General features: G+C 56.0%; 1 protein-coding gene across 2 annotated transcripts in view; it reads right to left on the bottom strand.

The window, feature by feature from the left end:
* Positions 1 to 6221: 6221 nt before the first annotated feature.
* The window catches only part of EPHA8 (EPH receptor A8), a 33693-nt gene continuing 24326 nt past the window's right edge, over positions 6222 to 15588 (bottom strand). For both annotated transcript variants that reach the window (XM_088023033.1, XM_028090836.2), the window contains 12 exons: positions 13578 to 13702; positions 13338 to 13500; positions 12010 to 12103; positions 10855 to 10922; positions 9845 to 10009; positions 9479 to 9664; positions 9092 to 9153; positions 8334 to 8543; positions 7379 to 7528; positions 7090 to 7280; positions 6506 to 6679; positions 6222 to 6336 (listed from right to left, as the gene is read on the bottom strand). In XM_088023033.1, the coding sequence (XP_087879159.1) occupies positions 6222 to 6336; positions 6506 to 6679; positions 7090 to 7280; positions 7379 to 7528; positions 8334 to 8543; positions 9092 to 9153; positions 9479 to 9664; positions 9845 to 10009; positions 10855 to 10922; positions 12010 to 12103; positions 13338 to 13500; positions 13578 to 13702 (1703 nt within the window). The remainder of the gene's footprint in view (positions 6337 to 6505; positions 6680 to 7089; positions 7281 to 7378; positions 7529 to 8333; positions 8544 to 9091; positions 9154 to 9478; positions 9665 to 9844; positions 10010 to 10854; positions 10923 to 12009; positions 12104 to 13337; positions 13501 to 13577; positions 13703 to 15588) is intronic.

The raw sequence follows: 15588 nt of genomic DNA on the forward strand, positions 1-15588 counted from the left end.
CTTGTCGCAGAACAGGTGCTCAGAAGGTATACATTCATTCATTCAACAAATATCTGTTGCACACAAATAAGGGCCATCACTGTGCTGTGTGCTGTGGGTAAAGCCCACTGAGTAAATTAGATGCAGTGCCTGCTTTTTCAGACTGTACTGAATTAGGGGAGCACAAAATAAACAAATAAATAAGTGCTAGTTAACTCCAACTGGTTGTAAATGCTACAAATACAATAATATTGGGTAACATGGTAGAGAGTGACTCAGGTAGGTGGTGGTCACACTTGGGTGGAACCTTTTGCAGACATGGAAGAGCATCCCAGGCAGAGGTAAGAACTAATGCCAAGGCCTGGCATGTTCAAGGAATAGAAGGCTAGGCATGAGTGAGGGAGAGGATGGTTGGAGGCAGATCAGAGAGGCCAGCAGGAACTGATCATGGGGGATGTTGTAGGCCGGGTGAGGATTTTAGATGTTATTACAAACTTGATAGGAAACTTTTGGAGGGTTATAATTGGGAAAGTGGCATGCCCTGGTTTTTAAAAGATCCCTTCAGCCCCTTGCAGAGAATGCATTATGGGGGTGAGAGGGGAAGCAGGGAGACCAGTAAGGAGGCTCCTGAAGATGGGGGCGGCGCAGGTGGCGATAAATGGTTACATTTGGGACACAGTTTGGAGAGAGAGCTGAGAAGACCTGCGCATTTGTTGTAGCACACCCACCAGCTCCAGCCGTTGGGATTCAGCACCATGGACAGCGCAAGCCTCGCAGGCTCCCCGCCCCCCATTCTATTTCTTAGGAGACACTGAGCTTCCTGAGGGCAGCTCTCGGAACTCCTTCCTCCCTTGTGGTTTTTACACATCTTTATTTTTAATTATAAAACATTTCAATATACAGAAAACTCATAAAGTAACAGGCGTGGATGTGCCCCCCAGGATTAAATGGGTGTTAACATTTTCCCATATTTGCCTCACAACCCTCTCTTTTTAAAAAGGAAAACAAATAAGACACAGTCAATCCAGCTCAATACCCCTTGCCCTTCTTCCCCAGAACTAACTGAACTGAAACCAGTGTTTTTCTGTCCCAGAAATGTTTTTGTATTGTCATTATCGAGTTATGCCATCCAAACCCTGTAATTCTATTGTGACATATATTTTTAAAGTTTACATAAATAGTATAATACTGTACATATTCCTTTGTAGTTTATTTTTTTCACTCCATATTATGTCATGGAGACTTATTCCTATTGGTACATGTTGATCTAGTTTGTTCATTTTAACTGTGATAGATGATTTCATTGTACTTATAAAGCAGCTTATTTTCCTGTTCGCCTGCTGAGAGCAGTTAGGCTGCTCCTCATTTTTCTATTACATACTAAGGTGCAGTGAATATCCTTGGACATGTATCCTTTTGCATGTGAGTATGAGTTTCCCTAGGATGCATAGAAAACACTGTGGGTGACCTGCCCAGATTCCTTTGACCTGCAGGTGCACTCATTCTGCAGCTGCCCTAAGTGTTGGCTGCTAAGAGCCCATAGCTGCTCCCTTCCTGGGAACCTCCTTGCCAAAGAAGATATACGATACGACACCACCCACCCTCCCGCAATGGGGCAGGCAGCCTATGGGCAATCAATGACTGATAAGGGTACAGGTCTGGCCCCTTGCTTCAAGGCGGATCAACTCTGTGTTGCTATTAATGCTCCAGAGCTCCCTGTGGCATCAGATTGAAGCTAATCTCCAACAAGAACATATCGTTGCCTAGCATTCCCTCCCACCCGATCTGCCTTCCCCTCTCTCTTTCACCTGGGAGCGCTCCCTCAATACATCACCTGCACAAGAATCTCAGGCACTACTTAGGGAACTTAATCTAAGACAAACACACACTAAGGTGGAGCTGCTTGGTCTTAGATTTGCTCATCGTAAAATTTACTAAGTGTTTCCAAATTGCTCTCCAAAGTAGTCGCACCAATTTACATTTCCACTAGTGGTTTATAAACATTCCTATTCCCCCAACACCTTCATCAATGCTGGTGTTATAGACCAAGTTTCCCAATCGAATTGGTGTAATACCTATCTTGTTATTGTTTGAATTTGCATTTCCATGTTTACTAGTGATGTTGAGAATATCTTTTATACCTTCATTGGCCATTCAAATTTCTTCTTTTATTTGTGTGTTCGAATCTTTGCCCACTTTCCTATGCTTTGAAATGTTTTGGTAAATTGATTCTTTGAAATTAAAAAAAAATTTGTTTTGGAAACGAATTCTCTCTTGGTTGGTTATACAGCTTGCAAATATTCCCCCAGCCATGGCGCTACCAAATCTATTTCTTTTTTGCCATGTAGAAGTTTCCAATTTGATTGAAATAAGGTTTAACATTGTTTTCCTTTATCATTTGTGCTTTTTTGTGTCTTATTTTCTGCTCTAAGGTTATAAAGTTATCTTCCTGTTTTCCTTTGAAAGTTTTATAGTCTGCTCTTTACATTTAAACCTTAATCAACCTGGAATTTATTTTGTGAGTGGTATGAGCAGGGATCCAATTTTATCTTTTTCCATGGGGGTATTTAATTGTCCTAATATCACCCATTAACTAGACAATCCTTTGCCCCTTGTCATGTTTCAAACTCTCATATATATTTGGATCCATCCCTAGGCATTATTATTCTCTGTTCTTTTTAACTGTTTCTGTATTCCCAGAACCAAATAAAACTATCTTAATTATTAGAGCTGTATAGTAATTATTGACATTTGGTAGGGTGAGGTTGCTTTCCTCTTCCTCTTTTTTCTTCTTCAAAATTGTCTTGGCTATTCTAGGTTATTATTCCACATACATTTTGGGATGACCTTGTCAAGTTGCAGAGAAAACTCCACTGCAAATTTTATTGGAAATATAATGTATAGATTAAGTTGGAGGGGGCTAGCTGACTTTATGATAGCAGGGCTTCCTAGACAGGAACCCTATTGCTTCTTTTCTGGCTATTATTCTTCCTCTTCTCTGCATCCATCCTCACACGAGGGAAATGAACCTCCAAATCCTTCTCATCCTTCAATGCCCAGCTGAATGCTTCCTCCTCCAGGAAGTCCTTGGTGATAGCCCTGGCCCTCTAGGCTTTCTCTCCTCTAATTTCCTCTAATCCTTCTGTGTGCCCCATTTCCCGGACACTTGGCATAGCAGTCTGGCTGGGGAGCCACTCTTGTGCATTCCATTCCTCCACCTAGTTTCGGCTTCTGAAGAGTCTGCCTTCATCTCTGTATCCCCCAGTGTCACCCAGCACATAGCAGGTGCTCCAGAGGCCCTGACGATTCCTTCCCTTAGGGAAGGAAGTGTGTAGTAACAGGTTCTTCCTCATAGGAAATGGCTAGTCCCACGGGGAGGAGGCCTGGAGCAGAGTTTAGAGTTTCAGCAGAAACACACCTGGCTAGAAATCAGACAGTTCTAGCTTAACATGGTCATTCTGCCAGTTGGGACACTGGCCTCTCTGAGCATGCTTGTGCCCAACTGTAAGATGGAGACAATATTACCAATCTCACAGGGCTGCTGGCATTATTAGTGAGACAATGAAGGGAACACAGTAAAATGTTTTCTCCCTGGTCTACGTTTCCAATTTGAGGGAGGTGCAGGAGTGAAGATTCTTCCCTCAGCTTGACGAGCTGCTGGAAATCATTTGCTTGCTCATCAGTAGGATCCCCAGGGGCATCTTCCCCAAATGGACACAGTCAGGTTCTGCTCTGCCCCCGATGCCGCTGCCCTGGCTCCTGCTGTGTGCCCTCCCCCCAGAACAGAGATGGGTCCTCAGCCCCTGATGTCACTATAGCAGGTGCTTGCATCCCTCCCCTGCCCACAGCACACAGGTCTCTCAACGGACCCGTTGGTCCCAAGGAAGTTGTTCTTATGAAATGCTCCTTCCTCATGTGTTCCTCCTCCAGAGGAGATCTTTCTTCCATAAGAGCACTTGAGGCAAGGGCAATGCCCGCTTGCAAGCAACCATGCTCCAGTGTTAAGCACCATCTGCACATCTTGAAAGAGAGAATTTGGGGCCTGTGGGGGTGCTTCCTAGCAAAGCATGGGCTTTGGAGTTGGAAAAACCAGGGTCCTGGCTCAGCATCCCCCAAACTTGACTTCAGGTGACTTGACCTCTGTGACTCAGCCTCCCCATATATAAAATGGGTGCATGAATCCTATCTCCTGTCTTCTCATCAGAGCAGAGAAAATGTATGGGATGCATACAGTAGGTGCACAGCATAAGGCTGCTCTCTTACCAGGTGATGTTGAGGTTGAAAGGATGGGAAGAAAATGGGGGACACAGGCAAAGATGAGGCAGAATGAGGCAGAATTTATTCTCATTGTGGGCAAGTTCAAGACTCAGGATGAAGACCACAGAGAAGCAGATCCCTGGGACCCCAAGGGTACCTCACGCCTGGGGCAGGGGCCACACTTTTGCAAGTGCCGGGCCCTCCATGTCCACCCTGACTGTGAGGATCAGAGACCAGGAACTGGGTGAGAGTGGGGTGGGGGCGGGAGGCAGACAGGGTCCTCCCTGGATCGTGTCCTGACCATGTTTCCGACTTCCATAGGAAGGAAGAACAGCTCAGCTATATAGTAATATAATATATAGAGGTGTAGAGAGCTGGCCGCAGCACCTAGGCGGGGCTGAGACTCCCCAAATTATTGCAGGAGGAAGGGGGGGCTCAGTGCTGGTGTCTCTGCGGAACAGCTGTGCTGGCTGGGGGGAGGGCTGGGCAGGGGGTGGGGAGCTGGGCTTGCCCCTCCCTCTGGGGCCGGCAGGGGGTACAAGGCATCCTGCCCAGTGGGGTTCCTTGGGCCCCGCCCACCAAGCTTCCCCTGGGAAGGTGCTTTCTCACCCTGGGTGCTCTTTATGTGCTTTGAAGACCATTTTTGCATTGTCAGGAGTGAGGAAAAAATATTCTGGCATGGTAGAAAAAAGATATTTACATACCCTGGTGGGCCGTAAAGGGGAGGGTCAGTCTCGGGGTGGGGGAGCTTCCGAAGCCCCCTCTCACCCACAGCTGTCAGTGTGGGATGGTGTGTGGGGGAAAGAGCCCTGGGCTGGGAGGCAGGCGGCCTCAGCCCTGTTGACCTTGCTGTGACCTTGGACAAGGCACACCCCCTCTCTAGGTCTTGGTCTCCTCAGGTGGCACAAGAGGGGGTGGACGTGGGGCTGAAAAGCTGGGATCTTATGGTCCCTGATCTTAGGATTGAGGAGGGAGGGGCACAGGCCAGGGCTGGGCAGCGAGAGCTTGGCAGAGGGTCTTCCAAGTGAGGAGCCCTGGGATGTGGAGGGGCATTGGGGCCCAGAGGGAAGTTCATGGCCCTGGCCGCTGACCAGGCAGCCAAGTCCAGCTGAGGGCATCTTGTGTACTCTACAGCGATGTCTACACAGTAGGCAGCCAGAGGGGCTGGCCGGGAACCCTGTTTTCCTGTGGAAGCAGTGGTGGGAGCCAGGTGGAGGCTGCAGGTGGCCCCCTAACTGCTAGAGGGAGGGCTCAGACCTGAGATAGAGCCGGGGGAGGGCTCACCCGGGCTGAAATGAGGGTGGGCCTGGTGCTGGTGCAGTTCCAAAGTGGCCCCTAATTCCAGCCTCCAGGTGTGGGGGGAGGTGGGCATGAGCCTCTCCCTAGTCCCTGTGGGTGCTGGGGCCTGGGCCCATACTCAGTGGGCAGCGTCACACCAAGTTCTGTGCTCACAGGCCTGTGACACACGTCCTCATTCATCCATGGTCACGCACGTGTGCCCCCCGCCATTATGGAAAAGCATGCACGCCATAAGCACACATCCGTGCTCGGACCTGATGGGTGGACACGCACACATGGTCACAAATGTTCACAAAGGCTCCCACGACCTCATGAAAACACATCCCTACAGCATATGAACACACACATGAACACACACACACACACACACACACACGCACACACACAGAGGCAGGTGAGTGACGTCTCTGTCAGGCTCCATGTCACTGAGGCCCCAGCCTCTGGGGAAGAGAAGCCCCTCCGCCCTGGGGGCAGATGTCGCAGCCAAGCTGGGCACCGAACGCCCCTTCCCAGGCAGCCTGACCCCTGCTGAGTCCAGGTCCTGCGGTGGAGATCTTGGCACCTGAGAGGAGGGACAGAGGCTTGGGGGGCTACCTGACCCCCCCCCCGCCAACCCTGCAAGTCCTCTGATGGCCGACATGTCCCGGGTCTGCTTTAGTTGCTGCCCGGGCCCTACTGGCCTTGGGTCAGAGGTGCCGGCGGGGCCCCTGCGTGCTCGTCAGCTGGGCCCTCATGGTCTGGATGCTGCCCAGGATCTTCTTCTGGTGGCCCATGAGAGTGATGCCCAGGGCACGCACGTCCCTGTGAAGGAAGAGTGGTGCTGACCCGGTCGGCCTGGGAGGCCGGGAACCATGGGGCCGGGGCAGACCCATTCCCTGGAGCTTCCAACCTCCTCGGTGGCCCTGCCTCTGGTCCCCTGCCCTCCTCCCCTGTCCGCACCCCCACGGGCACCACCCGACCCTTCACTCACTGAGCATTCATACGCAGCACCATGCCCAGGGAGGAGTACCCGCCGGCGGCGAAGTGGTCCCGGTAGCGGCCCATGCGGATGGAGTCCAGCCAGTCCCCCACGGTGAGGCCCCCGCCGCCACCCCCGCCCCCACGAAGGTCAAAGCAGCTCTGGGCAAAGGCAGGGGGTGGGCACCTGAGGCACAGGGGCCCTTGGTAAGTGGCCTGCCAGGGCCTCTGCCCTCCTCAGGGACCCTGGTACTAGCCACTCTCAGCCTCCATGCAGGCTCAGTAGTGGACAAAGGGTCTGACAAGCTAGCCCCAAGCCTGAAAAGGAGAGGCCTGAGGAAAGCTCAGGCAGGACCAGGTTGAGACCCAGGAAGCTCAGGGGTCAGGGGCCCAGGCAGGACAGGGGTCAGGGGCCCAGGTAAGGCAGGGGTCAGGGGTCCAGGCTTGACAAGGGTCAGGGGACAAGGCAGGTCAGGGCTTTGAGACCCCGGCTAGGTGTGGTCCGATTGTTAGGGCTGACACTAAGTCTGGGCCTTATCTGGGGAAATGCTGGGAGAGCAGCTGGGCTTGGGCAGTGCTGGGGTGGGCCCCGGGCACCTGTTGACAGTGGCAGTGGCCCTGAGACTCTCAGGGCTCCGGATGAGGGCATCGAGGACGCTGACAATCTGGGAAAAGCGAGGCCGCTGGGCCCTGTCCTTGTGCCAGCAGTCGAGCATGAGCTGGTGCAGGGCGTGGGGGCAGCCCATGGGCGCCGGCAGGCGGTATCCCTCCTCCACGGAGCTGATGACCTGGGGTTGGGGGGGGGCAAGCACAATGCTGGGCTGGAGGCCGCCCGCCCCCTCTGACGTCCCACGTGGCCTCTGCCCAGCCGGGGTCCCGGACTCACGTCACGGTTTGTCATGTTCCAGTAGGGCCTCTCCCCGTAGGCCAGCACCTCCCACATGACCACACCGAAACTCCACACGTCGCTGGCCGAGGAGAAGGTCCGGAAGGCGATGGCCTCGGGGGCCGTCCAGCGGATCGGGATCTTGCCTCCCTGCAAGACACACACAAGTCCTGAGGGCTTCTCCCCAGCCCGAGGCGGGGAGCTGAGCGCTGGGTCAGGGCTGGGAACCCGGCAGCCCAAGAGCGGAGCCATGGCCTCCACGCCGCCTAGAGCTCCTGTTCTGCTTGGGGGACCTGCACTCCTGGCTGTTTTGAAGACTGAGCGAAGGAAGTGTGTGGCGTGCCTGGAACATAGTAGCTGCTCAGTAAGCGCCAGTTAACAGGCTGATGCCCCGACAAGGGACGAAGCCCGTGGGACACGACTTGCTTACTATGTCACTGCTCTTCCTTCCTTTCCTTCTTGTTTGTTTCTGTTTTTGTCACAAAATCCTTTCTCTAAGGGAAACCTCGTCCAGATGCTCAGATGCTTGGATGCTCAGACCCCGAGGGAAGGTTCTCACTGAGGCAGGGTGGGCAGGCCCGAGCCCCGGCCCACTCAGCCTCCTGCCCCGAAGGCTTCTCTCGAGAAGCCCGCATCTCTATGGAACAGGTTCTGCAGACACTAGTGTTTAGCCAATCCTTACAGACAGATGCGGAGTGGATTTGTGATTCAGACAGACACCGACCCTCCCAAAACCTCCCAGAGAGTGAGTGACAGTGGGGACCAGCCCTGGTGTCTCTCCAGGCCACCCAGTATACAGGAAAGGTGGGAAGGGGGGGGTCCCAATTCCCAGAGGGGGAAACCGAGGTGCAGAGAAGAGGTAGTTGAAGTTGGCAACCCCGACACTTCCAGCTTCACTTCACTACGTATGGGGGAGCCCACCTCAGTCCCACTGGAAGGCGGGGGGACCACGCACCGTGGTGGTGTAGGCCGCGTCAGGGTCATCCTCTAGCACCCGGGAGAGCCCAAAGTCGGACACCTTGCACACCAGGTTGCTGTCAACCAGGACATTGCGGGCAGCCAGGTCTCGGTGGACGTAGCCCAGGTCCGAGAGGTAGCACATGCCGGCCCCCACGCCTCTGAGCATGCCCACCAGCTGCATGATGGTGAACTGCCCGTCGTGAGTCTGTAGGGGAACATGGCTGGGCTTCAGCAAGGCTCTGCGCCGCTTGCAAAGTATCTTCACTTCTTATGAAGCACGTTCCTGTTTCAGCTCCTTCTCATGGTCTCATTTACGCTCATAGTGACCCTGAGAGGAGGGTGGGGCTGTGATGACTTCTTACCCATTTTGCAGAAGGAGAAATGGAGGCCCAGAGAGGTAAAACCCTGCACCTGAACACTCAGCAAATAAACGGCAGGGCAGGGGCTGGAGGCTAACCATTTCCACCACACCCGCCATGTCTCCCAGCTGGCTGGGGCACTGGGTCTCCACAGAGGCACCCCTCTTAGCCTGTGTGCAGGGCAGAGGACCCCATGCTGCAGAGGGCCCTTCATGTGAAGGGGGGCTGCAAGGCAATTTGATTAAGACCCCTCCCTAACCCTCACTCCCCTACCCCAGGTCCACTGGGTCCAAGCTCCTGCGGGTGTTTGGAGGCCTCACGTTATCTCCCATCACCCAGACTGAACTTCCCTCCCCCCTCCCAACCCACGGGGAAGGCAGGGTGGGGCACACACCCGCAGGAAGGCGTCCAGAGAGCCGTTCTCCATGTACTCGGTCACAATCATTGCCAGGCGGCCTGGGGAGGGGTAGAAGGAGGGGGTGGCTCTTGGTGAGGGGATCAGGTCTGTTGATTGGAGACCCCAGGAACTTGGCCCCTCCATGAGCTGCAAAGAGGTGGGCCAGCACGGAGGGGTTCAGGGATTCTAGGGTTCCCACTGGGGTCCCAGGCTCTGGCCCCCCTCCCCAACCAAGTCAGCCGGGGACCTGAGCCGGGGGGCGTGGAGGGGGGACAGGGGCAGGGCAGGGGCAGAGCACAGTGGCCCAGGGATGGATGGATCCAGACTTCCGTCCTGGGGCAGGAGGGACCTTGTAGGGTGAGGCTGCCCTCGCCTGGCACCTACCACGGGTGATGACACCTTCAAGGCGGATGATATTGGGGTGGTCAAACTGACCCATGATGGACGCCTCACTCAGAAAGTCCCGCCGCTGTCTCTCAGTGTAGCCGGCTTTGAGGGCCTTGATGGCCACGGGCACGTCCCGCTGCCCCGGCACGCGCAGCCGCCCGCAGCAGACTTCCCCGGACTCCCCTGTGGGCCCCGAGTGGGGCAGGCAAGGGAAGGCTGTGGGACCCTCCGCTCTGCACCTGGACCCTGGCACTCCCCCCTTCCCCAGCAGGTACACCGTGATCCCCCCTGCCCTTGTTCTGGGCGCCCCTCCCCCAGGCACCCCTCTGTGCTGTCCCCACCTTCACAGCCCCCAAGGCTCACCAGAGCCGATAACTTTCTCGATGTGGATCCTGGAGGCTTCAATCTCTCGGGTGAAACTGCGGCCCGCCTGGCCTGGCTCCTCATAATTGTGGGGTTCTGCATAGAACGGGGGCTCCGGGATCTTCCCCGGGGGGTGGTGCAGGGGCAGGAAGACAGGTGGGGGTGCTGAGGGGCCAGGAGAGGGAGCCATCAGTGGGACGCAGGAGACTGTCTCTCGCAGCATTCCGTGGGCCTGGGGTAGGTCTGGGGTGGCGTGTGGAGAGTAAGGAGCGTCCCCAGGAAGCTCAGGTTGTGGCGGCAAAACAGTAGGTGCCCAATACGGGCTTCCCAAGTGAAAATGGAGTCTCTGTGGACGAGCTATGGGGTCTCTAGGGGACTTTGGGGTCTCCAGTGAGTTCTGAGCACGTCTGTCGTTTTTTGGGGGTCACTTCTAGAGTCTTTAAGGTCTTTTTAAATTGCTCTGGGGTAGAAATGTAGCAAAAACGTTTTCATCACAAACTCCAAATTTGATTGAAAGTAGTTCTTTAGAAAACTGGGTTAAGAAGGATTCCGAAGCTGCACGAAGCTCACTGAGAATCGGTACCATGATTAATACTAATGTCTACCACGGGCACAGACATGAGGCATGGAGGTAGGCTCTCTCCTATTTGCCTCGTTTTCTGGGGTCTCCGCAGGGTCCTGGGAAAGTTCTCTGTAGCATGGGTTATTATCCAAGAGTATATGACATGCCCCCTCCCAAACTGTAGGCAAAACTGTGTGTGAGTGCACAAATGTGTGCATTTCCCCGGGCAGAGGGTTTCTAGCATCCCTGGTGGGGTCTGCCAACCCAGTAAGGGTGAATAGCACTCTGCCTCTGAGGTCTCGGGTTTCTGACATCCTGCTGTCTATCTCCGGGGCTCTCATCTTTTCCGTGGGCACCCTGCTCCTCCCCACCTGTCCCCTCCCCAGACCGGTGCTGGCTCCCATCATGACCTCCTCTCTGCCCCATGTGCCTGGGCCCCTGCACTCACCCTGCCCGTTCTGATACTGCATCTTCTCCTCGTCTGAGTCCTGGAAGGCCTTGCTGTAGCCACAGTGCCTGTGGACGGCAGCCCTAGCCTCAGCCCTGACCCCCGTTCGGGGACAGATCAGAACTCCTCCCTCCTAGGGGAGTCCCCCCCCTTAAGGCTCTCAACCCAGCTGGATGGTGACATCTCTGACAATTACAGTTTACAAAGTCAAGTGCACTTGGCCCGCACAGCAGTCTACACACCATAAGCCCCATTTTACATGAAACCACCCTCGGGGGTGGGGACAGGAGGCTTCTGGTATTTATAACACTGTGTGACCTTGGCCAGCCCCCTCCCTTCCTTGGGCCCGTGTCTCCATGTACAGGACGATGTTTCCAGGCCTTGCTGACTGGGCTCCTAAGCCCCCACGAGGCACAGTGTCCTATCTCCACCTCTCTCTGGGATGGAGTGGGGGAGGGAACAATGACTTTAGTTTTTACAGACCTGGGTTCCTGTCCCAGTTCTGACATCTACTTGGCAGAAGAGGCCTAACCTCTCTGATCCCCAACTAGCTCACCTGCAAAGTGACACCAGAATGTCCGCATCACAGGATTAAATGAGGTGGAGGAGGTCACGTGGAGGGAGGCCCCGTGGGCCTGGCAGGTGGGTGGACGTGGTACGGAGTCAGGGAGGGAGAGTCTGGACGACAACGGGCTTTGGGGCTTGAGCGACCCCACGAACAGTGGCGCCGTGTCCTGGGGGGGGCTGTGGGAGGTGCAGGTCTGGGGGTGCCGGGGACGGGTCCTTAGGGGAGAGGTCTGTGCTGGTGACAAAATGTCAGCATCACAGTGGGGTTCCTAGCCATGGGCCCTGATAAGGTCACTCAGAAAAGATGGCCCCAGCTGAATAAGGATGAGAGGAGGGTCCGGGACAAGCGTGGGGTCCTCCAGCCTTCCGAGGCTGTTTCGAGAAGACGGGCTGGCAGGGATGGAGAAGGGCACGGCATGGAGGCAAGACAAACGTGTTCCACGTGGGAGGAAAGAAGAACAGGTATACCCGGAAGTGAACCCAGCCCTAGGTGCAAGGGGACCACTGTCTTGGTGGGGCTTGGGACAGGCTGGAGACACAGCGCCCCAGAGGAGGGGCTTGGGGTGGCTGGAGACCAGGACCACCCACCTCTTTTTGCAGATGAGCAGGAGCAGAAGCACGACCAGGCCCGTGATGAGCGTCAGGCAGATCCAGACAATGGTCCGGGTGTCGTAGCGGGGCCCTAGTTGGGGGAGAGCAGGGTGGGGGAACCGGCCTCTCAGGCCCAGGGATCTGGTGGCTCTCCCGGGTGGACCCGGTTGGCAGCATCCTCAGCTGTGAGTCAGCCCTGGGTCAGGGTCACAGGCCGCCTCCTCCTCTGCCCCCACCTTCCCCTCTACTAAGCTGCCCCTTCAAGACCCTGCTGCTGCAGGCTTCCCGGCTCCCACCCCGGTGTCAGCACTTTCCGGGACTGTGTGAGCCCCAGAGAGGCTCTAGACTTCTCTGAGCCTGTGTTTTCCACCTGTAATGTGCCTGTCCTGCCTGTTGTCCAAACAGTAACAAAGCCAAATGTGCTGAGAGGTGCACGTTCCAGTCCCAATTACAAGAGATCCTAGTATTATCTTCAGTTTTTAGACAAGAACACTGAGGTTCAGAGACTTGAGGAACTTACTCAAGACCACACAGTAAATGGGATGGAGCTGGGCAGGATTCCGAGCTGGGCAGTCTCAACAAGGTATCAGACCTCAGAGCACTTGAGACACACCATCAACTCGGCCTTGAACCTTTCAATCCGAGCACCACGCCCTGGAGGGCCCCCCAGTATGGAGAGCTTAGAGAAGACTCCAAGAAGCTGGAGATGGGGGCAGGGCATTGCCAGGCTTGAGTGTGCCTCAGAATCATCCTGAGGCCTTGATAAAACCTTAATTATTGGGCCCCCACCCCAGGGTTTCTGAATCAGAAAGTCTGGGGTAGGGCCTGAGAATCAGCATTTCCAATACCCCCCAGGTGCTGCTGCTGGTCCCAGCCCGTGCTGTGAGAACCACTGTTCTGGAGCCTGGGGCAGGAGGAGACTGGGGAAGGGGCACGGAATTTGTCCCCAGACTGACCAGGTTCAAATCCTGCTCTGCTGGGTGACCTTGGCCGATTCACTTTACTGCTCTGGTCCTCATTTTCCTCATCTGTGAAATGGGGATGTGGATAATGGCAACTCACTGGAGGGTCTCTAGGACAAGTATAAGTGATCTTGTTGGCAGAGGGCACCATGATGCCGGCCAGACTCACTGATAACTCAGTGACAGCCAGTGTTTGGTGGGCTGTCCCTGGCTCTGTCACCTTGGGCAAGTCTCCTCCCTTCTCTGAGTCTCAGTGTTTCACCTGTAAAAATGCCACTCCAGCACAGGCACCAGCTCGGCCACCAGGGCCCCCGGCGCCTGGCCTGGCCCGGCTCCCTCGCCCTCCCCGCTCCCCGCACTCACGGGGTTTCCCGGTCTCCACCTCCATGGCCTGGCTGAAGCGGCCGCAGCCGGCGGACGTGCGGGCTCGGACCTGGAACATGTAGCGGGTGCCCGGCTTGAGGCCTGAGACGGTGGCCCTGGTGGTGACAGCCTTGAGGGTGGAGTAGCTCTGCATCTCCTTGTCCTGCCCAGGAGAGGGGTGGTCAGTCCAGGGTCCTCCCGCCTGCTTCCCCTCCCCCTTCCGCCCTTCCCCACTGGTACCTTCTCGTAGTACTTGATCTCATACTCCAGGATGATGCCGTTGGGTTGCTCTGGCTCCTGCCACAGCAGAGAGACGCTGGTCTGCCCGGCCCGCTCCTGGCGGATCACCACCACCTGGGACGGGGCTAGGGGACGGAGGTCAGCCGCCGTCAGATGGGTGGATCGGGGATAACGGAGACTGGTCTCTGTCCCAGGGATGCCGGCTTGGGCTGTGCTCACCTTGCCAACTGTCCTGCCCGCCCCCACCCCCGTCCAGGGGAGTCGGCACCCTCCAATCCTCCTAGCAAATCACCGGGCGGCCGCTCTGGTCGCCCCCCTGGGGGTGGCACAGCCTAGCTCTGCTCTAGGATGCTGGGGCTACCTTGACCCAGACGAGGCCGGACTCCCCCAGCTTTCACTGCCTCCGCCTTCTCTCTGGCCAGGCCCATCCCTTGGAAGAGTGCTGGACCTTCCCCCTCCCCCCAGCCCCTGTCAAGCAGACACTCTTGCCGCCCTGGGGCCCCATCACCGGATATCTCTATCACCAAGGGCCTGGGGTGGGACAGGCTCTCAGGAGTACCTGAGGGAGAGGAAGGAGGGAGGAAGAAGGACGGACCCCGTGTCCTCGCTGCCTGGGTTTGGAGGGTAGGACGGCGGCAGCTCTGATACTCGCGGAAGAGCCATGAGCTGGGCACACTTGAGCCCCAGGATTCCTTTGTCACACCAGGTCACCCGTTCACCCCCTCACACAGTGACTGAGTCACCCATTCCCTCCCTCCCTCCTGCGTTCACTGCACCTACTCCCGAGGTGAGTCTGCTGGAAGGTACCAGATACAGCTGGGTGCAGCCACGCTGACTCTGCCCAATACCTCCCCTGTCCCCCTCTCTGGGCATCCTATCCCCGCCTGCACCCCCCATACACCTGGAGCTCCCTGAAGACAGGGGCTACACAGGGTAGGTGCCCACCAAATGTTGCTGGGTGACTTTGATGTGAAAATGAAAGAAGTAACTCCAGAGTTAAGTTGGAGGGTGTGGTACCGGGCCCCCATCAGCCTGGGCATCGGGCCTGGGTCACAACCCGGCCTCCTCTGGCTGGCTGGGACCATTACTGTCTGGGGTGGCAGTTTCCCCATCCAGAAAGGGAAGAGAGCAGCGCCACCTGCCCGGAGGAGGTGAGGATCAGATACTGCCAGCAACATGTGGATGCCCCTTAAAAAACAAAGAACTTCCAAGGCAAGAGGTGCTGTGTGAGGGGACCAGAGCACAGAGGTGGGAGGGAAACAGGGTGGGGGACCACAGCGGCTCCAAGGAGGAGATGGCTGTAGAGAAGGGGGCCAGAGAGGAGGGGAGGGGAGGGGAAGGGGAAGGAGAGGGGAGGCCCTGCAGTCCCTGAGGCCAGACCTCACCCATTTGCTCAGGGCTGTTGTCTGCCCCAGCCCCCCCCCTCCCAGAATTCCTGAATGCCTTCCACATGCATTGTGGTCCACTAGGACCTGGGGATCCATAGTGACCAAGGCAGTCCTCAAGGAGCTTATGATCTATAGAGAGACAGAAAGTAAATAAGAAGACGAATCGATACGTAATCACAGGAGGGACAGGAAAAAAGCATGGCATGTGATGGAGCAGACCTTGTATGCATAGGGGGCTGGGGGAAACCGGGCCATTTTAGCTGGGGTGGTCAGGTTGGGCCTCCCCAAGGCAGGGATGACGGAACTGAGGACTGAAGGAACCAGCCACCCAACATCACAGAGAGGAGCCAGTCGCTCTGACGGAAAAGGCCAAGGCACGGAAGGGCTCAGTGGCTCCAAGAGATGGACAGAGGGACGAAAGGCCCGTGTGGATGCAAGGGAGGGAGCCCAGCGAGAGGAGGTGGGTGAGCATGGAGAGGCGGGCGGGGTGGGTGGCATGGGTGCGCCCTGGCCTGGCCCTGGGAGGGTCTCAATGGGATCTGAACTCAGGCTGAAGCTGGTAAAGGGCTCACGTGTGACCAGACCTCACTTACACTTTTAAAGCTCATTCAGGACGTGGTGTG

This window comes from Eumetopias jubatus, unplaced genomic scaffold (genome assembly GCF_037043125.1).
Source record: "Eumetopias jubatus isolate StellerSeaLion01/CBP00866 unplaced genomic scaffold, mEumJub1_p1.0 scaffold_4, whole genome shotgun sequence".
NCBI classification, from domain to species: domain Eukaryota; kingdom Metazoa; phylum Chordata; class Mammalia; order Carnivora; family Otariidae; genus Eumetopias; species Eumetopias jubatus.